At 50.6% G+C, this 26080-nt stretch overlaps 1 protein-coding gene across 2 annotated transcripts; it reads right to left on the bottom strand.

Moving 5' to 3' along the window:
- Positions 1 to 6407: 6407 nt before the first annotated feature.
- Positions 6408 to 24038, bottom strand: DISP3 (dispatched RND transporter family member 3). Of its 2 annotated transcripts, none has more exons than XM_050909398.1 (20): positions 23111 to 24038; positions 21679 to 21898; positions 19915 to 20051; positions 19347 to 19481; positions 18962 to 19122; positions 18431 to 18570; positions 17498 to 17643; positions 15830 to 15991; positions 15235 to 15396; positions 14674 to 14796; positions 13927 to 14063; positions 13082 to 13263; positions 12502 to 12632; positions 12219 to 12394; positions 11060 to 11186; positions 9761 to 9906; positions 9240 to 9399; positions 8740 to 8853; positions 7579 to 7745; positions 6408 to 6851 (listed from the first exon to the last, which is right to left on the bottom strand). In XM_050909398.1, exons 1-20 carry the CDS (start codon positions 24036 to 24038, stop codon positions 6489 to 6491), a joined length of 4017 nt encoding a protein of 1338 aa, XP_050765355.1. In that variant the 3' UTR covers positions 6408 to 6488. The 2 variants fall into 2 exon arrangements, with proteins under 2 accessions (XP_050765355.1, XP_050765356.1); XM_050909399.1 differs by having other exon boundaries at positions 12219 to 12391.
- Positions 24039 to 26080: the final 2042 nt, after the last annotated feature.

The raw sequence follows: 26080 nt of genomic DNA, 5'->3' as shown, positions 1-26080 counted from the left end.
AATTCATCCTCTGAGCCCCTTCCCCTGTCCCAAACCCTTTCTCAGCCCACCAGCCGTTTTCTGAAGAGCTGTGGAAACCCTGCCCATCTCTGCCTGAGTCTGCAGCTGCCGTACTCCAGGGCACCCCTTCGCTTTGCCCCCATCTCCACTTCTGGCAGCCCTGGGCACTTACCACTGCCAGGTGGTCCCACAGCCCTGCAAAGTGTTACACGTGCTTCCTCTGTGGTCCACAGTCTGCACATCGCTCCCCACCAGTGTGCAAGGGAGCACCCATTGCGCCTGCTCTTGGGGCAAGGGGCTGAATTTGTAGCCAAAACCAACCCCCTTCCAGCCTTGCTTGGCAATTTCCCAGCAGCAGGCTTTAGCATAAACCCTCCCCTACCTGGAATCCCCAACTTGTCATTAAAGGGACCACATTCCTCTTTCCTGCGGATACTGCATTTTTTTCTTAGTAGTCAGACTGTGACCTTGAGCCTTCCTGGTATTTATTACAACAGGGGTTTCACCGTAACTTTGGCCTCATCTGGAGAAGTGAGGGCTTGAAAACACAGGAGGTTTTTGCTGCAATGTGCTGTCAGTGCTGTCTTTCCCAGCAGCGTCGTAGCTGGGTGCAGTGTGAGGAACCCCAAATGAGAGGGTGCGGGGAGCAAACCTCACTCAGCAGGGCTGCAAAGAGAGGTAAATGCCTGGGTCCTCCTCCTATCCTGCTGCTGGCCTCTGCGTGCATCGGTTCAGTGGGGTCCTGGGAGGTGCAGAGTAGCACTTTGCTGCTGCAGCACAGGACAGAAACAAAACCTTGACCAGAAGTTCATGTCAGGCATTGTGTGTTGTGAGAAACTGTGGTGCCGCAGGAGCAGGCAGATGAATCCCCTTCTCGTGGAGTCAGCTCAGAAGTGCAACCTTCATGCACTGGAAGAAGCACAGTATGGAATGGAGGAGTAAAAGGCCTCCACAAAAAGCTCTAAAGCTCCCGCTCAAGCTAGCCCTCTTGCAGACCTGCGTGGGATCCTGAGCTGGCTTTTCCAGACTGTCAGCTTTTCTGGATGTGGTAAGTTGGCTTCAAGGGGCCTGATTTCAGCAGCAGGAGCAGACAACCTTGTGCACGTTGGAACTGGTGCTGTGGCCTCATCCCTTACACACACAACACATAACCTGTCAGTGCCACTCTGGCCAGTACTACATTTACATGCAACAGTGACATGGTGATGAGTGAGGGATCCAAACGTGCGAATGTCAAAATCTTTTATTTACAACAGTCTCCAAAAATCAAGGAACACTGAAAATAGTGAGGGTAGGAGACGACTTACAAAAGTAACACACGTACGTTACATCAGGAATTGTGCTACATCACTCTGAGAACCGACACTCTAAGGTCTGCACATGACGTGGTGAAACGGCAGTGCCCTCCCTCCCTCCCTCCCTCCTTGGGGTACTCACACCTCTTCTCCCCTTGGCTTTTGAACCATCCTCCCTCCCATTTGTTCCCTTCTGCTTCCCCCTGCAAACATTTCTGCTCATCTGCTTGTTGCTCTGCCTCTGGTCCCGGCCATCACCCTCCCCTCCCCTCCAGCAGTTGCCCACAGGAGGAGCGGAGGGGAGAAAGCCAAACAGCCAAACAACTACGTCCTCAGGATGGAGAGAGGCCTTGAAAGACTTTTAGCTCTGGGACCCTGGGTACTAAGCCAGGGCAGAGCAGTTAGCAGAGGCCTTTGAAAAACCTGTGAACTATGGCTTGTGTGCTATCTGGGGTGAGGAGTGATTTCAGAAGAAGTAACCAAGAGACTGTGAATTTGTCCTGCCTGGCTGCAAATCAATCAGCACAGCTTCCTCAGTGGACAGTGTGGGAGGATTTATGCATGTCACAGGGTTAAATAAAAAGCCTTTTATAACCTTGCAGGAGGGTAGGCTGCTCTGGTAAGAAAATTCAGTGCAGGACAAGCTAAAAGAATTAGGTGCTGTGACATAAAGCAACATCCCAGTTTGCTCCAGTGGAGACAAAGCCAGGGGTCTCCAGAGACGATTGCATCCAGACTACCGTATCAGTGGTCCCAGTAACTCTGTAAGCCTGCCACACGTCTTCTCCTTGGGGATATTTCTCAGGCTGCCTTTGCTCTGGCATAGTTTCAGATCCAGCAGGGACTGAGAAACACAGCCTGCCTCAGCCACTGATCCCCTTTCAGTATCTGCAGCCTTTGGAATTGCTGAGGTCAGTGGCCAAACCTGATGCCCCAGTTGTCCGTACAGACCCCACGTGAACCCAGCACCTCAAGAGGCACCACAACATAAGGAAACAAACAGAGCGAAGAGACCTGGATCTATTCCTTCCTCTGACACTGATCTTTGCAAATCACGTCAGCTCTGTTCCTCCTCGCTCCAAAGCTGATTTTGACAGGGCTGTTGTGAGCAGAGACTCTCTCCCTGAGTGTCCACAGCCATGGGGAGCCTTGAACTCACTCAGCAGCTCCACTGAAGGCAAAGAGCAGCAACATCAACTCTGTGCATATATCACAGTGCTTCAGCACTGGGGAGCAGTGCCCTTCTGCGACTGCCCTGGGCTGGCAGGGAGAGAGCTTCTGGTCAGGACAGGACCCGCTCCATTTTGTAGGAGACTGCACAGTTTCAGAATGACCCCTATCCTGAAACATTACTATCAATTTTTCAGAATGTAACCCTCAAAACAGGATTTACTAGAAATAAAGGAGTGAGCAGTTAACAGAAATATTCCATTGCAGCGTGCTGTAACTGAGAACTCATGTACTTTTCTTTTTAATTGCAGCAAGATTGTTTTGAAATGGAAAAGTGGAGCATTCTCTTCCAAGTAAGGCTGGTCTACTGTGTTCTACTGTTTAAAAACATCAAAACTGACAGTTTCGTATGAAGCATTTTAACTCCCTAGCTTCCTCTCCATGAGAAATTCTCCCCGAGACAATCTCCAGCTGCTTTTAGTCCAGACTCTGTGAGCACCTTAGGCATGAGCAGCTACCACGGAGAAGGCTGAACCTTGCTCAGGAAGATGACAGGGCCCAAGAGATGGTCTGGGAAACAGAGGAGTCATCAGAGAAAGAAGACAGGCAGAGATGTGGGATGAATTAACTCAGGGTGAGCATCTGCTCCCAGAACAGCGCCAGACAGGTGAGACCTTGCTTTTTATTGCTATGAGCATCTGCCTCGGAGCACTGATTCCCAGCAGGGCTGTCAGCCCCACCTTCGCATTTGCTCAGATAAACTCACCCGTTTTCTTACCCCTATAATTTTATGAATATTCTCTAATCCCGAGGAGGATGCTGCCTACATGGAGATGGATGTACACATCTGCTACTGATTTATTGTCTCCACAGATGCTTGAGGAGATCAGGGTGTTGTAAGCACTTTAGGGAAGGCTGGGCCCCACCTCTAAGCCTCTTTCACTCCACAGAACATGGAGAAAGCACCAGCCACCCTGACCACAGAGCTGTGCAGAATGAAATGGTGATGGGGCAAATGTCTAGTTAGATCTTAAGACCCGTGTCATGACTATTTAATCAAGTTTTCAGGTTACCAACATCCAGTGAGTCCTGGCAGTGAAAAGCATCACCTAGGATCATCTCCTGGCTCTTCTGCCGTCCTACTACAATCTGGAGTAAGTTCCTCCTCCTCTCCTTGCCTCAGTTTCCTTGCTGGAGGGGCACAATCTCCTCAATATGCCTTTGTGAATCATCTGCTACAGCTCTGCACTTATCTCAGTCTCTCATTTTCTTTTCTGAATCGCTCCAGCCATTGCTTTCCCAGTACCACCTTGGACAAACAAGGGCAAGGTGATGCCTTGCTCCTGCTAGTGCCAGCCAGCCCTTCTGCACTGAGTGAGCCTGGGCTGGCCAGAGAGGAGGAGGGAAAATGGTAGCTTGTCCTTTCCCCTGCCTGCTCCAGAAAACAGGACAGATCCTGTCAGGTGCTAAGAACTCTGTTATTTTTGTCTGCAGATCAGACACTGCCAGATCAGACCCAAGAGACATAAAAGGTTTTCCACTACTTTGAATTAATCTTTGCCTTCCAAGAGTGGCTGAATGAATGGTCCCAGCATGGTATGTCCAGAATCACTCTGGAGGTGGGGGGCTTAGCCTCTTTATAGTGAGCACAAACATAGGACACCAGGGGCTTAAATGAGCTTTAAACCTTGCAGGATTCAAAGCACATCTATGCCTTGTCTTAAAGGCCTTTCAAGGTTTCTTCATGCTCGTAGAAGAGGAACTTCCTCTAAGGGTGCACTCAGCACCTTATTCTCTTGTGTGGTGACCTGGAAATATCCATCAGCTTTAATCACCCTAAGGAGGTTGAAGCATTAGCTAAATTCAGGTCAAGCTGCCAGCCAGAGCGTCCTTGGCAGCAGCACTAGGGCTCCCTTGCTCTCCCCTGCAGCACCCACACAGCCACATGGGTCTCATGGGGCTGTATATCATCAGCACACTGCCCTCTGCACTTGCTGCCACTTAGGAGTGCTCCAGGCACCACTAGTAATTAAATTTGGAGAACAGACAGAGGGAAAAGCATGGCTTACAAGATCAATGTTAGGGCTGAACTGTGCACAGCAGCCATCAAAGCAGCACAGCTTAAGGATAGCAAAAAATCCTTTCCAGAACCATTTATTCATGGGCACAGGGTTCATTATGAAGGAACTAGTGCAGATCAGAGGTAGGTGCTAAGGAACATTTAACACTTTGCAGAAAGGGGTAACTCAGCTGCACCATGGGATGGCGAGGAAGAAACCAGGTCTGTTCTACTCATGCTCTCACCACCCTCACTGCCTGCAGCAGGATTGCTCTGGATTTCCCCTGGCATCAACAAGAATCCTGTCCTGGCACTCCTCTCTCCAGCTGACACCTTGGGGAATCTACTTTAGGAACAAACATTTGATCCAGTTTCACAGGGATGACATGATGTTAAGGTGTAAGACTGGCAGGGATCAGAGCAGGGATACGCTGAGCCAAGCAGAAGCAGCTGCTGGTCTGTCTCAGCAGCACAATTCCCAGAACTTGGCTGGCAATGGGGATGGCCTTCCTGGAATTTCCATCTTAAAAAGGGGGTCAATCCAGACAGAGAACACAAAGCCACCAGGGACATGGTATCTGCAAACAAATGGAGTCAGGCTGCTTTCTGGCCACCTCCTGCTATTGGCATCCCTGTAAATAATGTTTAATGCATCTCCCAGTGGGCCCGACCCCTCCCCTTCTGCCGAGGACCAGATGTGCTGCATATCAATGCACACACTTAGCTACTTCAATATTAAAAATATGATAGAATCAGTGATGCTTAAAATGTACTTGTTAATGGCACCAGTTTGCGATTTCATTTTACTTTAATATAAACCATCTGCTCTGAGCAGGCAGCAGCCACAGGCTGAAGCTCCACTGCCCTCATGTCTCCACAACGGTGGGTGTCTCTAAGCTGCCAGAGGATGCACCACTGTTTATCCATGCACACCACCAGGTACGGGCTCTACCTGGCCCCAGTGGTTAGCTTGTCCTCAGGCTAAGAGCTGACTGCCATGACCAAAAGGCTCTGCAGGGACCTCAAGGCTGTCTGTTTTCTCTCCACCATGAAGAGCGGAGGCAGTGACTGGTGAGGTCACACACTGAGCAGGAGGTGGTACTGGGCATCAATACTGCCTTGGCCTCACTACAGAGATGAGGGTGAGGAGGGCAGGCTGCTGAGGGCACCAATTGCAATCCTGATGGCTGTTCACAGACCCAAGAGATCCCAGCGAAAGGTGCGTGGTCCCCTCAGAAAGAAGGGGAAAGCCATGCATCCTGACGCCCTCCACGAATGATGAAAGCAGGTCACTGCAGGTGGTGCCACCCAACATCTCTAGTTTGTATCCTACAATGACACCCATAAAAGCTCCTGTGCAGCGAGTTCACTGCTGGTCTAGCTTGGGTACCGGGCACAGCAAAGAGGTCCAGACAATGCTATTTCCCAGGCCTGTCCAACAGCTCACTGTTGTTTTCGAAGGCTCAGGTAATGAGGCACGGGCTTGGCGTGGGGGTATGACATCACCTCAAGAGTCATCGTTGCAATGCTGACCCTGGCCAAGGGGAGGGGAGGGACAGAGGGAAGGGTTTTAGAAAGGGATCAGATGGCCTTCCCAACTTCTCCCCTTTTAGCTTTGCGGTTCCAGAAAGCTCTGTTCATTTAAAAAAAAAAGAAAAAGAAAAGAAAAAAAAAGAAAAGCAGAAAGAAAATTGAGAGAAGGACACCTCCTCCCCTCCTGCTCACGGGCTGAGGTATTCCCTGGGCAGCCCTCACTGTCCGTCATCCATCCATCACTACCCAAAATAAATACAACTTTAGAGCAAAACCCATTAGAAAATAAAGTGCATCTGGAGTTGAAAAAACTTCCGGAAAAAGGAGATTTTTTTTTTTCCTCTTTTTTTTCCTTACAAAAAATATCCTTTAAAAAAAAGAAAAAAAGAAAGGGAGCAAGAGGACAGAGCATGTGGCTCTTGGCATAGGGTCTACAGGGCTGTCCCATTAGGGAGAGGGATCTTAAATCCGCTCTTCAGCAGGGCGAGGCAGATGCATAGACCCAGCAGGCCAGTAAGAAGCACCCCCACCACAGCCTTGAGGCAGGAAGTCCTGCTGCGGATGAAGGTGCCAGGCCCCATGATGCTCAGCAGGGCTGTGCTCACAGTTAATGTGTACAGGATGGAGACTCCTGTGTTGAGGGCCACAATCTTCCCAAATTTAGCAAAAGGGGCAATGATGCAGAAGAACAGCGGAACGGTGGCAATCACTGTGGTGACAGCGCTCGAGACAATTGCCACACCCACGTGACGGACTGCTTCAATCGTCCTCCACTGGCGGCACGCTGTGGGGTCCTGGCAGAAGGGACAGCAGTGTTAAGGGGGAGTGGGGACAAGTGCATGGGACTGCACTAATATTTTAGCCTTTAAGAAGATGACTTAGGTCATAGGGTCCTGGTCCAGGACAAAGATGCTGTGTGAGTGCAGATCAGACAGTTCATGCAGTCCCTGAGCACACTGGGCAAACAGCCATGAGGTTAAAACCCAGTAGAGACAAAGTCTGCTGGATTTTGTGCCTCCTTTCAGCCACGTCAGACTGACTGCTGGGCCTGCACAACAGAGGCACTGCATGCAGACACTATACCTGGGATCAGAGATTCCCAAGCTTTTGTGGTCTCCATCTTCCCAAAGAGGCAAAAGATGTTAACAAGGCCAGAGAAGACCTGGAGGTCCAGCACAGCACAGCAATTTGCAGAGGTTACAGAATTAGTGTAGGGCCATTCCAGCACAAGACTGTCTTCCCTGGGACATGAAAAGGGGTTGCTCTGGACATAGCTGTGGCCAGTAAGAAAGGGACAACCATGTGGGTTGGACCCTCAGCTGGGTTTCTGTACTGAGGTACGCAAGCTCACATCAGTCTCTGACCAGTCAGCTGGACAAGCAGCAAGCATCCCCGGCATGCTGTGAGAGTGGCAAGACACATCGCCCCTTGCCTATCATGCCTTAGGTCCTGCATCACAGCCAAGTGGCATCGAGGGCATAAGGGGAACGGGTGCAAGGCTACAGGAAGAAAAGAGCTCACCTCTGCCTGGTGTAGTGGCAGGTTTTCCCCTGCCAGCAGGTAGCCCTCCACCAAGTGCACACAGTAATCAACAGAGGAGCCAACGAGGATGGAGAGGGAAATGGCTTCCACAGCTCCCATTTCCCAGCCAGACCAGTACATGATGGTTACCACCAAGCAGACCACCCCTGTGTGAAGAAGGTCATGTTAGGCAAATTTAAAGGACTCTGGGACTGCTGCCCAGGCCTACTGATCACTGGGGAGTTTGGGATCATACCCCTGCAGGTCTGCATGCTAGCCAGTCTAAATCTTGTACACCCTCCCTCCTGCCCACAGAGGCAAACACTTCCCTCACCTTCCCTTGCCACAGGGACCATTCAATAAGGTCATCAGACCTGCTGGGGATAGAGAAGCACCTAGTGAAATACTAAGCAAACTGACAGACTGACACCAATCTAGACTAATGCTTGCTAAATGAATCCAAGCCCAGGCAAGTGTGCATGCGTGCACACAGGCACTACAGGAAACAGGACCCTTTGTTTTGCTTGCTGGATTTACACACAGGCTGAGTGCATGCACATGTTTTCTTAAAGGCAAGAGTGATGTTTGTTTGTGAGTCGTGTGGGAGACTAAGTGACTTTAAAATGATAGATTTGATTTTTAAACTGAGAAGTTTAGCAACACTCTTAGACCACAATATCGTCAAATCACCAGCCAAGGAGAGGGAACTATTTACAAATTTGCTTCAAATACTAACAAAACCACTAAAATATTCAGCTTTTAAAATCTCCCACTGCTTGGAAACAGCAGCCGTGGTGCAGATCCTTGGGAAGTAGTGCAATTGTTATTCAGAGCATGTGGGACTTAATCACATTATTATACATAACAGGCAGGGGTGGCATTTGTGTAGCTAAAACCCTTATTTAAACAAATAGAAGGGATTGTGTAGATAAAACACACTGGGAATGAGACACACAAATCTACTTTCCCAATGAGGTTCCCGTGCATTTTTTGAGAGTTTCTCCCGTTCACCTAAGTATACCAGGACTGGCTCCTGGTAAGCCAAAAGGCTTTACACAGAGGAAGAGCAATTCAGTTCAAATCACCAGAGACTCAGCAGTGCCACAACCCACCAATTTCAGACAAAGGGAAAGCTTGACCCATTGGAATTGGCATTTTTACCTAAAATGCTGAGCAGCACTGGCAGCAGGAGGAGGATGTGAGTGGTAAACACTGCCACTGCAGCCACACAAATAACCAGCGAGAGGACGAGACCGTACAGGGCACTCTGCACTCCTGGAAGAAAAGAGACAGCTAATTTGACTCCTGGAAGGCGACAGCTGGGATGAGAAAGGCACAGTGTCCCTGCTGGCAACAAGGCAGGCAGGGACTCACGCTGGGGGAGATGGGAAGGGGAGGATGAAAGTGGAAAGTGGGTGATCAACTTCTTGCCTCTCACATCAGCAGGGCAGAGTCCCTTCCCTTCTCTTCTCTATTTCCCTGGGCTCTGCCTAGGATTTTGACATTATACACTGCTTGGGGCAGACAGGCTTTAGGAGTTTGCACAGCAATGGTAAGGGACTGAAGATATAAAACATGCCCATCAGATGGGACAGAGTGTGCTGTGAAGATGTATCAGAGAGTGTGGGCTCCTCAGGGAGAGAAACATGGAAGTCACTTGCCTATAATTTCCATGAAGATCTGCTTCCAGTGCTCACAGGTCTGGAAACCATGCCGGAGAGCAGAGCCCTCTGGGAAGAGCTGGAGTTGCTGCTGCAGGAACGTCTCCCATTTCAGGTAGTCAGTGTATGTCTGGAAGGAAGATTTCCCTTTGTAGGTTGTCTGTAACAAGATGAACATGTTATTCTCATGTCCTGCTCTTTGGGGCAGGCTATGCATGGCAAGGGAAGAGGTAGAACAAGCAGCTGGAGTTGCAGCACCAGGCAGAACTGGCAGTGGCAGATGGGCAAATCTGCCACCAGCTCTTTGCCTGAGCTCTCATGGTAAAAGCGAATTGTGGCATAAGCAGCCACTTCTAGCAACTTCTCAACACAGGCATCTGTCTGCAGCAAGGCACAAACACCAGCAAACACTAAATTATGGCTGCAAATCAAAGTGGCCAGTGCAGAAAGAGCAGAGCTAAACCCCCAGAATTCACAAGAAGAAACTGTCACAAGGATAGATGGCAATGCCACGTGCTCACCGATTCAAATGCCATGGAGATCCACTGCACCTTCCCATCCTTCACCCCCACTGCCCCATGAGAGAGCTGTCCAGGCAGCAGATTTGGCTCAGGGATGTTCTTGCACTCAGGGTGCAACATCTGCAGAAAGGAGGAGATGCTGTAACCTGGAGAGAAAGAAAGAGCAAGGGATGGAGAACAGGACAGGGAAAGGAAGCACATTGGAGCAAGGGGGAAAAAAACCCAAGAGAAAGTTGCAGGCCCCATTTGTCAGCAGCTGCTTCCCCTTCCAACTCTGACTTGCCAAAGCCCTTGAGGTCTCAGCAGCAGAGCCCTCAGCTGCTGCCAGCTTGAAAGGGCACTCTGTGCCATCAGCACTGGACAGGACACTACCACCGCTGTTTGTCCCCAGCTGTCAGGAAGCAGCGCTGAGGAGCTGTCTGCCTCGCTTGGCCAGGATTTTCTCCAGGCATGAGATTGGCTTTTGGCCTGAAGCCAATATACACTTCCTAGACTCAGCTCCACAAGCTTGTGACCTCTGAAGTTGGAAGAGACAGTTACTGGTTAGGTATGTGAAACCACAGGGACAGTGAGTAGCCTCATCACAGCGAGCTCAGGTGTGATTTGCTGGTTATTTAGGAGCTACTAGGAAGGTATTTACTTGTCCACTTGATTGTAAGTGTATCACAAACAATACCCATGACTGGAAAGAATGGATGCAATTCTGTTCTTATCTTTACTGGATTAAATCCCAAAGAATATGCCCATTGTCTCTGGAGTTAGAGACCATTTCTCTTTCTCATCACCCAGAAAGCATGAACAGGGGCATGTTCTAGAAGGGTAAAGCTGCCTTGGGAAGAAAAGGAGGTAGCAAGAAGCAGCCACCCTTTCTGGTTTGCTGTTGAGGACCCCAGCTCAAACAAACACTGCTGCAAGCAGAGCTGCAGAACAGGAGTCTGATGTTCCTGTCCCACTCGCTGTGTATTCCTCATCCCCAAAAGGGCTGGCACAACACAAGGAAGCATGAGGTGAATGGCCCATGGAGATGGGAGCTGTGACTTAAGCCAGGTGGAAACAGGCGAGCTGTGCTGCAGTCAGGTCAGGAGAGCTGACTGCTGAGAAACACCTCTCCTCCCTGCACTGCCTGCATTGATCATTGACTGGTACCTCCCTTTCCTTTCCCTGCTTCATCAAGCTGGGATCTGAAAGTTTAAAAGCCCTTAGCAGCCACGCTCCTCAGACTGGAGGATGAGAACCAGTCTCCACCCAGGGACCCAGGATCTCCCCAAGGACTCTGTGGCTGGTGTTAGTCCTACCTACCAGAGGGCAGGCACTGAGCCCCTCCTGGCTTCACCAGCTCAGTGTTGCTGGCGATGGCTTTGCAGAGGCGGCACAGGTTGCCAATCTCTTTGAAGAGGTCAAAGCTGTCATCATAGATAACGCTGCCCTTTCACAAGGAGACACAACAATAAGAGCACCACACGTGAGGCATACACACAGCAACTGGCACAAGAAGGCAGAAGCTGAGTCCTCTCCTGGCTACACAGCCTGGGACTAGCTTATACAGACCACAGGCTATACAGTGGAAAAATCCACCAGACATCTTTGCCTCACCAGATAACCCAGGAAGAAACTACACGCCTGCCCTGCCCTCTGCTGCCCCCCCGCCCCCCCCCCCCAAAAGTCAGGCAGTATGACAGAGGCATTAATAAATGAATAGTCACTATGCCATGCCCAAAACCATTAGGGTCTGCCTAAGGAGCAGCTCTGAATCCCTAGCAGTGCTCAGCATGAAACTCCAGCTTTCTGCCCACTCCACTGCCTGCATTTTGCACTGCCCCCTCCAGAGAAAACAGGCAAAGGCTGATTCTGCACAGTGCCCCCAAATCAGAAGGCAGGAAGAACAGCAGAAAGCTGAAGTGCATCTGCCAAGTGACCAGAGCTAAGCATAATTTTTCTGGGGCAAGACTGTGAATGTGTCGAGGTATCAGATCTGGGAGATAAGCTGTTCCTGGAAAAGTCACATTTAGTAACCTTTCCCCAGAGTAACTGATTCGTATTTTTTCATGTTAATATCTCATAACAAGATATACAATTATAGAAAAATACCAGTTCCCTGGCTCTTGAATTTGTAGTGAGATTTTCATACTGAGCTCAAGATGGGTTTGCTTCTAAAATCCTCAGGAAAGCCAGATTTAGACTCAAAATTAGAAGGTTAGATATTGCACTCAGAAAGGGATTTTCTGGAAAGTCTGAAGTGATTTCAATAAGGGCTTCCTGATCTCCATTATTTGTGAATTTGCTAAAACAGAAATGTACTTTTGGCTCATCACAATGCCACCATCTCTGCTATTCCATCTATCTAGACCACTGCATCACATTGCCTGGGCTGTGGGGATTAACTAAACACCATCCAGGTAGACCATCCTTCACTCATCAGCCCTGAGCATGCCTGTCCAGCATGCCAGAATGTGTGTACCATGTCTCCGATGACGTGGTTGTCTGGGCGTCTTGTGCGATTAACACCTCTGATACCAAACACTACAAACACCATGGCTCCTGTGTCTACCAGTGGCCGCACTGCTGGCTTCCCGCAGCCCGTGTTCATGCAAGGATTAAATCCAGAAGTGGCTGACAGCTTTGCTTTGGGTGCTGCTGTCAAATACAGAAGAAAGGTTGGTTACATCAGAAGGTGGCAAAAGAAGGTCTGACTCTCTGGACCCGACCACCAGACATGGCTGAACAGGTCCTCATCAGCTTACCTTTCTCACTGGGAACATAAAGGATGCCTTTGGTGGGTCCATCTGGGCTAGAGCTGAGAAGACAGCCAGGAGGTGCTACACACACTCGGCCATGGTAAGGGGGCTTGTGCGACTGGGCAAAATACAGTTTCCTGTGCAGCAAAGAAAGTTTGTTATTAGGGACCAAAGGTAGTAAAGATGATATGTCCAAAGCATTACATGCAAACAGATGTTCTCAGGGACAGAAGGAAAGGAAAAGGTGAGCAACTCCAGACCTGGATCCCTAGCCATTCCATATTTTGTGCTGCCTGTTCAGCCCAAGAGTTCAGGTGGGTAAGGGCAAGACCAAGATTAGCAATGTCTTTCTGCCACCCAGAGAAGCCCCCAGTCACAGTCCTGCACCTGTCAAGCCTTTGGCACATTAATGATGCTATGGGCCTGCAAAATAAGTTTGCAAAGATGGAGCACATCTGCAGCAAAGCAAGTCCTAAGGCCATGGATGTCACCAACTGAGGGCAGGACTGGTCATTAGGCATCCTGTATCAGCCACTCAGCTGTGCTGTTTTTGCTGCCTGGCCCTGAGTGGGTTTTGGAAGGTTACCGTGTTCGCTGCTGCTCCTTGGCGGCCACGTAGAAACTGAAGTCGAACTTCCAGCCTCTCTTGGTGTCACAGGACAAGGTGGTCATCATCCACTTCCTGGGGCTCGTCTGCTTAAGCAGCCCTACTGTGGACACACAAGCTGTCAGCTTCCTGGTGAAGTTACCGAAAGGCACTCTATACACCTAAGCAATGGATTAATGAAAACAGACACTTAACTCCACAGCGTTGCAGCCTGTTGCACATTAGCATCACACACTCCCCTCCTCCCTGAGCACTGGCACAGCCACACAGAATGAGCACTGCAGGCACAAACCCAGCCAGCCCCCAGCCTGCCTCCTTCCCAGGGTTGGCCACTGTGTGATGGGGCCCCTCAGCACCCCCATTCTCTGTGGCCTAGGCTGAATGGTGGCTGCTCTGTCCAGGGTGAGGGACATTTGAAAGCAAGCCTTCCTGGGGGGTGTGTGGCCTGTGCACAAGCAGTGTTGCCTGCTCGCCTGTGTCTGTGGATGGACAGAAGGAGGCAGTGGGAATCCAGCAGTTTCTACTAGAATGAGCTCAGCCGATGATGCCAGGCTTCATCCGATCTCCACAGACACCCACACTTCTGCTCCCATTACTGACAGTCACATTGCAACAGCAACAGGTAAGTACTGTGGCACTACAAGGCATAACCTTTAACGATGCCAGGCACAATGCCCTCTGTGTTAACTGCCTTACTGCAATGCCCTGCAAATTTCACCCTGAGCTACCTAAGACCCTGTGGAGAGACAGGAGGAGGCTCTTGTGCTCACCTGTTGAGTGCTGCACTCTTGATAGAGGGGTCCAACATCCCTGGACTGACTCACCTGGAATGAAGGCACCTCCCCATCTCCCGGTGACACCATCTGCCAGGGGGCAGGGACACTGGCATTGAGCGAGAATCTGTAGATGGCTGGCCTTCCCTTGCTTCTGGACTTGGAGATATACACAGTCCCCTGGAGATCTGAAGAAAACAGAGGGCATGAGGGCTAGTGGTACTTCTCAATCAGCAAATCCTACAGACATGGGCAGCAGCAAAGGAGAGTTCTTCTGGTCTGCTGTCTCCTCTGGGGCAGCAGGCACACCCTCTGCCTTCTAGCAGCACAGCACACCTTTTAAAGGTTTTCACAAATATACCCTGAGCTGCAGTAATTCCGACAGCTTATTGATTCACGTCATCTCGGGACCCGGCCCAATAACTCTTTTATCCTCAAAATCTCCTGCAAAGCAGGCTGAATTTACTCTCCTCATGGCCTGCCAACAAGGCTGTGACACAGGACTGGGATGCAAAAGCTCTGAGCTCCTAGCCCTGTACTCAGACCAGAGGGATTTGTCTCTAGACTGTACTGCCACCTGGATTATAGGACCATGTCCTAGAGAACAGTAGGCATTCAGGGGAAGGGGGATTGTAATGATGCCCCTTACATCCAGCACCAAGCTAGGGCTCAGTGGAGCAGAGTCTGAAGAGAATTATTCCCCATCAGCTATTCAGAGATCATATGATTTAGTTTTTACCTGAGTGGATCCTCGGGCCCTGGACCCAAATGTGGTCAGAATCATCATGCCCCACTTACCTTGCTGTCCTGTATCACTTATGCTCCCTTTGCTTCCCCAAGGTGACCCTGAGCCCCTCTTCTTTTTTTCCAAGGAGGTTCGGATGTTGTTCTGCAAACTGTGGGGCTTTTCCTGAAACAAACCTGTCCCACAAGGTTAGTCAGGCAGGAAAGAGCGAATGGCATGACAATCGACCTAGCAGCCCTGCACACACCACGGACTCTGCTATTGAACACCAAACCCTAAGCAGAGAATGCAGAGCCACAGAACCCCAGCTGGTCACTGGCATGTGACCAGCGCTTATGTGTAAAAGTAGTCAGTTTTCACGGACTATAAAGGAATTGCTCCAGCAGAAACACTCAGGCAGTTCCTGGCTAAAGCAAGAAATACTTTTCAAAATACTCCACTCCTACAGGCAACTCAACCATCCCACTCCCAATGTGTGCCTCCCTTCAATGGGGTCCATCCAATGTCCAATGAGATATTTGAACAATGTAGGCCTCTACCTCTTGTTTCAGCTCCTCCAGCCCAGGGCTTAGGCCAGGCTACACCCACTGTGGTCGGGGGACCAGCACTCTCACCTGAGCAGGTAATGCAGGAGATGCCTTCAGCACTCAGGTTGTATTTCAGGTCTAGCAGCACCTGGATGTTAGTGTCTGGCCGGAACAAGACTGGAGCACGGCTAGCTGGATGGAGGCGGCTAGCAAAGAATATGGACAGGAGCAAAACAAGGAGAAAGAGCCCTGCAAGGAGAAGCCCAGGTAAGCGCGTGGGACCCTACATGGATCTTGCATTTAGGGTCCCTACAGGGATCTTGCATACTCAGACAGCAGGGGTGTGGCAGAAAGATGGTATTTTCAAGAGGAAAAAGGAACAGCCCCTAAAGCACACTGGCAGCTGGGCTTTCTTGTAATGAGCCCCATGCCTGGAAAACCCCATCAGGATTTGCCATTTCAGATCTGAGTGAAAGGAGAGGGATGGAAAAGTCTCAGAGTTCCTCATGCAGTTCCCTTAGGGACTGACTGTTCTGGGGACACTCTTCCACTGAGTTAGAAGCCATCTACTATGTCCCTTTTCTCAATCTCTTGTCACTAATAATCAAGGTTTGGGGACCGATTGAGATGCTGTCAAACCCTCTAAAATCCATGCAGATGGAATACCCTCCTCCTTCCTTACCCACAATCACCCATCTGCTCTTCACTGCAGACCACAGCACCCAGTGTTCCAGCAGCTCCTGCAGATGAGTTATCAAGTGACCCCGGTTGCTCTTCTCTGCAGAGAGCTGCAGATTTTCTGGCATCACAGATACCAAGGGGACATCCCCCATTTCCAGAGAGACTAGAAAGAGAGAGAAATCAAACGCAGTCTCAGTGCTCAGTGTCATGAGTGTCTCTCATAGCTGTCTGCTCTCCTTTACAAAATCTTCTGCAAGGTGCTGTACAACTCACTCAAGCTAAAGAGATGGAGTAACACCCAGGCAGAGGCAGTGACTTCCCAGGATGTCATAGGAAGCATCTTTGTCAAGTCACTGCCATGTGACAGCTACACTTCTAAATCCATAGCTCAGTCCAAAGCCTACGCTTCAGGCTATTCTTCCTCTGCCAGATCCCACTAACATTGTCCATAAGGTCACAGGGACACTGCATGCTTCTTGGGCCAAGCAAAATTTGTCGCTGTCTCATTATGTCTTACAGCTAATCACACACAGCTGACCTCTTCCTGACTGCAGCCTGGCTCCTATCTGATCTCTTTATCCCAGCTCAGGGATGCCTAGGGAACTGCCCTCTTCTCGACGGGTGAGAAGTGGGTACCTGCTGTAGTGGGGTCAAAGTGTGCCTGGCATGCTGTACAGCTGACCCACAGACCATGCTTGGTCACCAACTGGGACAAGCTGCTTTGCTTCTTCACAAGTTACCTGATGCCCATGGGTCCCTGGAGAAAAGCATCCTGCTGTTTACTCTGCTCAAGGGATGGGAAGGAGTTATTTCCATACATTAGCATTGCATGTGGCTCTGGCATACTAACGAGACAGTTCTTGTAGCACAGTGCCAAAGCTTAGTTGTCTGCCTATCAAAGGGAGCTCAGAGCCTACTCTGCAGGGAGGGGGTCTGCACACTGCTGTGGGATTGATGGGCTCTCAGCCATTGATCCGTTTGCCTCCAGTTCCAGTTTGATGCTAGGCCTGAAAGCTACTCACTGCCCAGACCACTTCCGTTGGGGATTTTAAAAGCAAGAGATCCCAGCAAGTTTTAAAAGCCAAGTACAACAGAGCATGACCCTGTAAGCACCCTTATCTTTGATCAGGTCTAGAAGGATTATCTCCTGCTAACAACAGATAGGGAATTTCTGGGCTCTTTTTCTAGATTGCTTATGTGGTCTCAAGGCAAGTCACTGCCATCTTCTTGCCATGACGGAGGAGATGCTCTGAGGTGATGCTGGAGAATAACAAAGTGTTCTCTTGCCTGCTTCCCAAATGCAGTGCTCTGAATGGCAGGGAAGAGGGGAAAACTCTTTACTCAAAGGTGAGCTGTCCTGGTGCTATGGATTAGATGTTTCATGGCTACATCCATGTCACAATCAGTGATTCCAGCCAGAGAGTACAATCCACATTAGACCCAAGAGGATTAACAAAGTAGTTAGAAAGCATGTATCAACACCCACCAAAGATCTCAAAGCAACTTACAACCATTAGCGAGTTCAGACTCCTACAACCTCCTGTGACAGCACCATCACCAGCTTAAAAGAAGAGAAACTGAGGCACGGACCAGTGGCAGGGACAGGAAGAACTGCAGGATGAACAGGGCAGTGTGGTTTCCCTGAAGGCACTACACAGCAGGCACATACCAGGCTCCTCGTCCACACTGAGCAGTGGGATGTCATCATCAAGATAGGGAAGCGTCTCTCTGCCTGCTCTGGAGGTGGCCTCCGAGGCAATGAAGAGATCTTCAGCCAGGTGCAAGGCACTCTTTTTGGTGCACTTCTGACTACAGCTGGATTGGAGCAGGGAAGGAGACAAAGGCATGAGTTTTAAGCCACAGACCCCGCAAAGAGTTACCAGCGGGTTCCTGGTAGTGACAAGGAGAGCAGCAACAGCCTGCTCCAATTACTTGGAAAGACAACAGGCACTGCCACAAGCAATTTCCATTGCTAAGTGCTGAGAGGTCAGGGGCTGAGCTGCTATGGCAAAGCTGTAGCAGGCTGGGCTGGATACACAGAGCAGGGCTGAGCCATGAACACTGGGTGCTGAGTGACGGGAGTTTCAGCAGTTCATCTCCCTGCTAATGAATTAAATCAGGCCAGGTCATCTGCACTGCTAAAGAGCAGGGGAAGGGGAAATGTGCTGACTTTCAAATACAAATCTGCATGCCCTGCTTGTGCTCACAAACAGGAGCAATGTTCATCTGTCTGCCTTGCAGGGCTTGTGTCTCCACAGCTTAAGGATTTAGCTGTGCAGTAAGTGCTCTGACGACACAAATGGCTCCAATACTCCATGGGATTCAATGAAGAGGTATGACTGGCATTGCAGAGTCTGGCTCCTGGGAGGCACCTGTGTGTACACCAGGGGGAACAAGACTGGGACCTGGCCCTTCCATTTTGCTCCAATCTGGAATGGCAGAAGTTAAATTTCCCTTCTGTTAGAGACTAACAGGGAATAGCGAAGCCAAGCTGCCTGAGGGGAGGAGGATAACTGAGAGGATGGGGCAGGGATCTGCACACTGCCTTGGCCATGAGTTCCACAACAACTTCCTACCCACACAAGGAGGCTCCAGGGCTCACCTGGTTTGGCAGGAGCTCTCTAGTGGGGACACATAAAGGGTCCATATTCCAAGAGCAGCTGGCATGGTGAAGAGCACAGCTACCCAGCAGCAGGACACAATCAGCGACATGAAGAGTCCAAAGTCATGCACGGCTGGGATCTACATGAAGAGAGAGAAAATGGAGTTGGGATCAACTGGGGCAGGAGACCTGGAGAGACAGCAGGCTGGAAAGAGACATCTGGAGGAACCTGAGAATAGCATATGCTGACCTCAGTCATGGTAGCCAGCAAACCTGGTAGGTAAGGACCTGAGCTGGAGCCTGACAGCCACTGGATCCTGTTTGATCAGTGGCACAGGAAGTATTGCCTTGGATGCTGATACAGGGAGAGTGTCCACTGCCTTAGAGCAGGTCAGGGACAGCTCTCTAGGGCAAGTAAGTCTGGCATGCCCCTGTGCTGGAGGAGAGGACGGAAGGATGGTGCTGGCAGCTTCCCTCTCTATTAGGCCCTCTGGCAGAAACAGAAAGCCCCAAATCCCAAAGCTGGTGTACCTGAGAGAAGATGTTGGCAGCATATGCTGCAGCCGTGGTCAGGGAAGTGAAGAAGGTGGCCTTCCCTGCTGTCTGGATAGTGTGGATCATGCGCAGCCGCAGGTCCTTGAGGTGGGTGGCTTGGCGGTAGGTGTTGATGAAAACGAAGACATCATCAACCCCTGCAAAAAGAGGGGGGAGATTTTGATACTTTGCTCACAGTAGGGACACACGCTAAAAATCTAATTTCCCCTCAACATCTGACCTGCAAATATTTCACTTACAGGTAATGCAGGGAAAGGACTTGAAAATTCAATCTGCATTTGCCACCATCACCTTTCTCTCTCCTGCAGGCAGGAGTTATGGCAAGGCAGCACAGGTAGGTTTTGAGTAAGGACGTGCTTACCAATCCCCACAATGACAAAGGCAGCCACACCATTGAGTATACCCAGGTACTGGATCCCAAATACGACGTGGTACAGGAACAGAGCCACCAGGCAGCTTAGCCCAATACTGGCAATGCCAAAGAATGACAGGAACACTACAGGAGGAAAGGAACATGTTAAAAATAGTACCGCTGGCCGCCCCCTGGGAGAACAGACACCTCGCACCTGCCCTGTTGGGATACTGGTTCCCAGGAGTGCATTGGTGACAGAGAATAGCTGAGGGCTGCAAGAGTACTGCTTGCAGCCTCCTTCCCACGAGGCCCACCCATGAAATTACATCAGCTTTACACCAGCATTAGTAAAATGGGAATTTGCATCTTACTCCTGTTCTCCTGTGAGCCTTCCCCCTGACCCTGGCCACAAATCTCTGCTCTGGAGAATCAGACTTGCATGACCTTCTGCATGCTGCTGTGCCACAAAGCCAGGCTGGTGTCAGGGCATCAGAGCCTCTCCTGGGGCTTGCACAGACAGGGAGTCATGGCATATTTGGATTTGTGTGAAAGCAGGGCAGCCGTGACTGCAGCCTACCTGAGCAGGAGGTAAGGATGTAGACCAAGACAGCTATGCAGCTACTGCTGATGAAGGCCAGCAACATGTCATTGTTGAAAGTCCTCCTCACTTCATAGTCAAACAAATCCGTCCCTCCATACAGCACCTGGACTTTGCTAGGGTGGGAAGATATGAAGGAAGGAAGAGGAGTAGGCAGAGTTGAGTGTAAAGGGAGCAGAGCCAGGTGATTTAAAGTACAATGTCTCCCCCAGAGCCAAAGGAGGTCACTGCTCTAATAAACTTAGCGGTTCTCTGAGGAAACAGCTCAGAGTGTTGAGAGCAGGTTGAACAAGGTTGCTGCTAGAGGTGAAGTTCACACAAGAAGGGAGAAAAATAAAAGAGTGGGTCTAATATTTTTAAAATTCCTCCAGTGCGTGGTGGGTCTTTGGCACTAACAGACAGCTCCTGAAGCCTCCAAAGCCAATTCCATCTGGAATCCTAATCATTGCTTATTATATTAAGCACAAAGGTAATAACCAGCGGATGCAGACAGAGTGAGAGCTTATCAGAAACCATATGATTTACCAGCTTCTGCTTCTGGAAGCAGGCTCTGAGCAGAAGTAATCCAAGATAATTTAACCAGGAGTACAATAACACTGCACCATAGGAGGCTATCAGGAATCTGAGCTTCAGAACCGAGCCTTGGCCCCAATTGCCTTTCGGCTTCCCATAACTGCAACCCACTCTGCCATCCCATTGCTGAGAACGCTCTGTGGCTGCCTGCTTTCCGGGCTGACAAGGGCTGGCTGCATTCCACTTTGCTTTTGAAGATCGGTATCCCTTCGTTCTGCGAGCTATTGAGATTCAGAGCAGTAGACAGCTGGAGACTGAGAGCGTACACTGACACTGGGACTCACTGCCTCCCCTCAGCTGTCTGGATACTGGGGTACTCTTTTAGCCCTTTTAGCTCTATTTTACCATCTCCCTCTCACAAGCACTGAGCAAAGCTCTATTCAACCAAAGTCATACAGAGCTGGTGGTGAAAAAAGCCCGCATTTCCTGAAACTTATCCTCCCCTGAAACTCCTCTCCTCATCTCTCTGTACAAAGAGCAAACACTTCTGGAAGGAATTACACTGGCTTCAGCAAAAGCAGAATCTGATCCATAGGGTGATGCCTTGAGTAAGGATCATTTCACCCCCTGCATCAGACCAGTTGGGGCCAAATTCAGACCAGGAAGGCAGAGAAGCAGCTCTGTTGGAGCCAGTGGAATTGGACTTGTGAGATGGAAGAGAACAGATCCAATGCCAGACAGGGGCTGAGTGGAAAGGCAGGCACTGGATTCAATCTTTGGCTCCCTTTCATTGTCTCTATTGATGTCTCTGGCATGTTGCTGCAGTAGGAAGTGGCATTAAAGGGAAGTATATGAGTGGTTTTCTGCCATATGCTCCCCACCCTCATTCACAGCACTCTGCCTGCGCCCAGCTTCAACGGAGATGCTTTTTCTCCTTTGTCTGGAGCATTACACTGTGGCCACTGTTCAAGACTGACCAGCAGTGTGAGCTGGCATGCCAAGCTTTCTGTGCCTAGTGCCTTCCAGGTGAGACTGAATGCTGCATGGCTATTGGAGTGCAGCAGGCATGTATGCCCTGCGTAAACCTTAAGACAGAGTTTTTACACCCTGAAGGGCCTATTCCATCCATTCCTTTAGCACAACAGAAAGCACCATCCTCTCCAACCTCTGTCTTTCCCTGCTCTCGCCCACTCCCAGCAAGGCACCTGCCCTGTCTGCACACACCCTCACCTTGTGGACTGCTTGGCCAGCATGGCCACGTAGGTGATGACGAAGTTCTGGAACTTGCGGCGCTGCTCCTCCCAGCGGTCCTCCACCGAGTAGTAGTTTGGCAGTGGTGCCCCAAAGAGGATTTCACTCCGTAGCAGGGAGCTCTTCATGTTCTCAGCAGACAAGCCCTCATCCACATACCAGTAGAATTCGGGGTGGGTCATGGCCAGCTCCAGGGACCCTGCAGGAGAAAGCAGCGCAACTTTTCTTAGGTCCTGCTTAGTTGACTTAGCACAGGGTCTAGTCTGACAAAGGGAAAGCGGGAGTGATCCTGTCTTTCATCAGCATGATGCTGACTGCTGTTGCCTTGCAGAGAGCAAGGAGGGCTGGGGAAAGCTGAATTGCAAAGACTCACATTCCACTTCTGCTTTGTGACTCTGCTTGCAATGTTGCCTACATGCAGTTCCCCATCAGGGACGCATCTTCCATCCGACTGTGATCTGAACCACAGCTCCCCTAAGCAGCAATGCACACAACATCCCCATCAATACTCCCGCTGCTGGATGCACTTAGTTCTCGTACATTGGGCCGCTATTTGCTCCATCACACTGGGAAGCACAAGAGCTAAACAATGCCCATGGAAGATGAGGAGTCCTGGCTCTGAGAGACACTGCCTGTCTACCCCCAAAATCCAAGTTCCCTTGAGTTCACACCAGAAAGACCCAGAAACTATGCTCTTTCCTGTTTTGGTAGCAAAACTGTTACTCACACTGGAGCAGATGGAGTTAATTCTTTGCCTGCTCCCTGTATGGCTCCTGGACAGCTATCATCTGCAGCCTGTGCTTGGGAGACAGATGGAGGCTTCATCCCACAGCCACATCACTCCCACAGACTCCTCATGATTCACCTCTTTTTCACCATCCAGAGCCTCTGCTCTACTAGAGGGGCATAGTACAGGGTAGGGAGCTGGGAGGAGGCGGCAGGGCCTTCCTCTTCCTCTCTTTATAGGAGCCTTTCCAGCTGGTGACTCACAAGCTGCCTTTCAAGCTCCAGAGCAGCCCACAGACCTCTTTTATCTGGTCTATGGTGCAGGGAAGCTCATCTCTATTGTCTGTCCAAGACCTGACATTCCTCTAGTTAACCACAGTCATTTACAGGTGACGAGGGTCAGTAGAAGGCATCTGTACAATGCAGGACTCCCCCTCTGTTGTTCCTCTCGCTCGCCTGTTGGGGCCTGTGTGACCCATGACTGGAGTTGCAGGGGCTTTGCTGAAAGGGTTGAAAAGGGGCCTTAGCGCAGAAAAAACGATTCCTCAAGGCACAACACGGCAGCATCTTCCTCTCTGCACAAGGCAGTCATCCCTCTTAGCTGCACACCAGTAAGTGACTGCCTGAACTTGCAGGAGATGCATGCCTTAAACATGACAGCCCTCACCCACAGCCCTCAGCTCACCTTGGATGTCAGCAAGGTCTTGTCCCATGCCATCATAGTAAATCTTCCCTCCTCTCTCAGTAGGGAAGAAGTAGGTCATGAGGGAGCTGGGAGGGGAGCAGTAGGAGTAGGAACCCAGGGGCAGGTCCTTCAAGACCTCATGGGGCTTCCAGCAGAACTCCCGGAAGCGAGGGTGGTCCATGATCTTGCGCTCGACCTCATGAATGGTAACCAGGCGCTCAGTGGTGAAGATGTTGTTTTCAGAGTCCCCTCGAGCCAAAAAAATGAGCTCGATGCGCCAGTGGGCATGTGTCTGTGTGTTGGCGCTGATGTAAGTGCTGGAGTAGTCCCAGCGTGGGGCACCCCTCCCCATTCGGGAAGTCCGGTTTCCTGGGTTCAGGTGGACATGGGGCTTGGGGGAGCTCGTCCTGCCCTCTGGGGTGCTGCGCTTGAGCCGCGCGCTGACCCCGAGATGGGAAGCATTGAGGTGAAGCTGCTGGAGCTGCTCAAAGATGAGCCTCTGCAGGGTTTCAGAGTTGAAGTCAGCCAGGTCCCGGCGATTCCTCCCCCATGACCCAAACTGGGACTTGAGGGCCAAGGCAAGTGCGTCGAAGCGCTGAGAGGACTCGTGGTTGCGGATCTCGAAAGCATTGTAGGAGATATCAATATCCAGGGCCGGGTAGTGGAGGAACATGACAACAGCAAGCACAGCAGGGATGGCACAGCCCAGAAAAAGGATGAAGCCAGCGCAGTACGGGTTGGTAAATACCCAGCCAACAATATTCCAGAAGCCAGACACCGGCAGTGTGACACGCAGGGGCCTGACTCTGCATGGGCTTTTCCCACACAACAGAGCACCCTCTTGCCTCTTCCGGGAGCTGAAGGCTACCTCTTCATCTTCCTCGTCTAGCCAGGCATCCTGTAACAAGGGGTCATCCTCTGTGTCCATGTCCAGTGCCTGCACAAAGGGGTAGAGAAAAGCAGTCAGCAATGGGTGTCATCAGGCGCAGCCATGAATCCATAGCAGTTCCCGAAGGGTCTCAGCAGCAGAGCCGGGGAGGGAGGCACACTCCAGCTCTCCCAGCCCTGTACCCTCAGCAGCAAAGCATGACTCCTTTCAAACCCCACAGATTTGCCACAGCCACTGAAAGAACAGGCTCACCATGGGGTATCCCAGACCCTGCCTGGCAGAGGAACCAGAGAGGGGAGAAGTTCAAACTACAGTCCCAGAGCTCAGTGCTCTGGCAGAAGAGGGCTCTGCATGGCTGCAGGAACACCAGGCATGGAGATGGCAGGGGATTCACAGTATGCCGCTCAGACTGCAGCAGCAGGAACATTTAATTAGCTAACCTGGTTCTCATGCCCAGGGACAGTTCATGCTACCAGATGAAAAATGCAACGGACTCTATCTTCCTCTCCTTAAAACTGACAATAGATTTTCCCCCAGCTATTTAGAGCTGTACTAATCTTTCCCACAAAGCGTGCATGTGTGCACACACAGAACCAGAAGCACATGCATCCATACCTGCAGACACACACATAAGCACGCACTTGCACATACCAACCCCCACAGAGAACTCGCTGCAACCCTGCTCTAATCCCTGAAGGCCTATCCACTGCCAGCATGGGAAGGGAAAGGGCTGAACAACCCCGATTTCCTTCCACCGCTGTGGGATGTTGTTTATGGAGTGGGTTTTCCTGGTTCCTATGGAACAACCAGGAAGCAAAAGCAGTTACTGCCTCCATGGAATGAGAAGGAAGAAACTCTCCCTGGTCAGCCCACACTTGGGCAGGAAATAAAAGGAGACGCGCTGGGAGGTGCTCTCCTTTGCAGGGGGCTGCCAGTACACACAGGTTCTTCGACCTTCCCATGTGCCCCTCCTGGGTGTTGCATGGTAGCCTCCCAAGCCAGGAAGCCACAAGTGGTGGTGCCAAGAGCAAAGCCCAGAAAGCCCAGACCCTGTTAGTGTCACTCCCTTTCCCAGCTCCGGCAGCAAAGCCAGCAGCCCCTGCTCACTAAATGAATGAACAGATTCAGTTTGTTACTTGACTCAGATAGTTGCAAGCAATTTACACACAGGCCAGAAGCAATTTACAAGCTTTGCTCCTAACCAGTGTTTCTATTTTAACAGCACTTATATCAGCAGGAAGATGAATTGCCAGCACTCCTTAACTCTAGGTCCTCAGAAGACCTGGGAGCTGCCTGAACTTGGACCGAGAGGAAAAGCAATGGGGCAGAAATGCTCCCTGGCAGAAGAGGGATTTGCAAAGGAGCAAGGGTCACAGCATCTCCCCAGCTCTGGTCAGCCTAGGTGATGCCTGTGGCTTTGCTCACAGGGAGTTCATGGGAGCTACAGCAGCTCCCATGGGATTCACACTGGTCTGGATAGCATCTGTGCTGGCAGGCTGGGCAGAATGCCTACAGCATTGCAGAACCTGTGAAGAACAGGGAACCTCTAAGCTCCAGCCTTCCTGCTCCTGCCCACACCAAGGAAAGCATGAGTGTTGATCAGTGGCTTTAATCTGCAACTCATATTGTCTCAAAACACCCCACCCTTCCTGTCAGTGTGAGAGCAGGGACTCTCCTTCCCCCTCACCGTGGTTAGGCTCATGCAGCTGGCTCACCCACCTCAGCCAGGCTGCAGAGAGCTGTACAGGAGAGCACGTGTAAGCCTGTGCTGAATCCTCCTCCTGCTCTGCAATCTCACAGTGCAAAAACAGATGGGCACCACTGATGGCAGATAGCCACATTCCCTCTTCTGCCAGACCTCTACATCCTCAGGAAGCTAAAAAATAGGGTGAGGAGAGGGCAGCTCAAACTCTGCTGTGTTGTTTCCCCCTTCACATGTCGGGCTGTTAGACAGCAAGAAGAAAGCAAAGGGGGATCTTTTCAAGTCTGGAAAGGTTAGGAGAAATCTAGTGGTTTTAGGCTCCATTAAGATTTCTTTAATATTCAGGATGCGTAATTCTAAACAGCCAGGGAGCATCTGA

This window comes from Gymnogyps californianus, chromosome 21, assembly GCF_018139145.2.
Source record: "Gymnogyps californianus isolate 813 chromosome 21, ASM1813914v2, whole genome shotgun sequence".
Lineage (NCBI taxonomy): Eukaryota > Metazoa > Chordata > Aves > Accipitriformes > Cathartidae > Gymnogyps > Gymnogyps californianus.
The sequence above is the reverse complement of the archived record's forward strand: the minus strand, read 5'-3'. Positions and strand labels throughout refer to the sequence as shown.

Coding starts and splice junctions, on each gene's coding strand:
- DISP3 (XM_050909398.1), bottom strand. CDS start 24,038: ATGGACACAGAGGATGACCCCTTGTTACAGGATGCCTGGCTAGACGAG. Junction 11,187..12,218: donor ACCACGTCATCGGAGACATG/GTACACACATTC, acceptor TCCTTGTGAAAG/GGCAGCGTTATCTATGATGA. Junction 6,852..7,578: donor TGCCACTACACCAGGCAGAG/GTGAGCTCTTTT, acceptor CCCTTCTGCCAG/GACCCCACAGCGTGCCGCCA.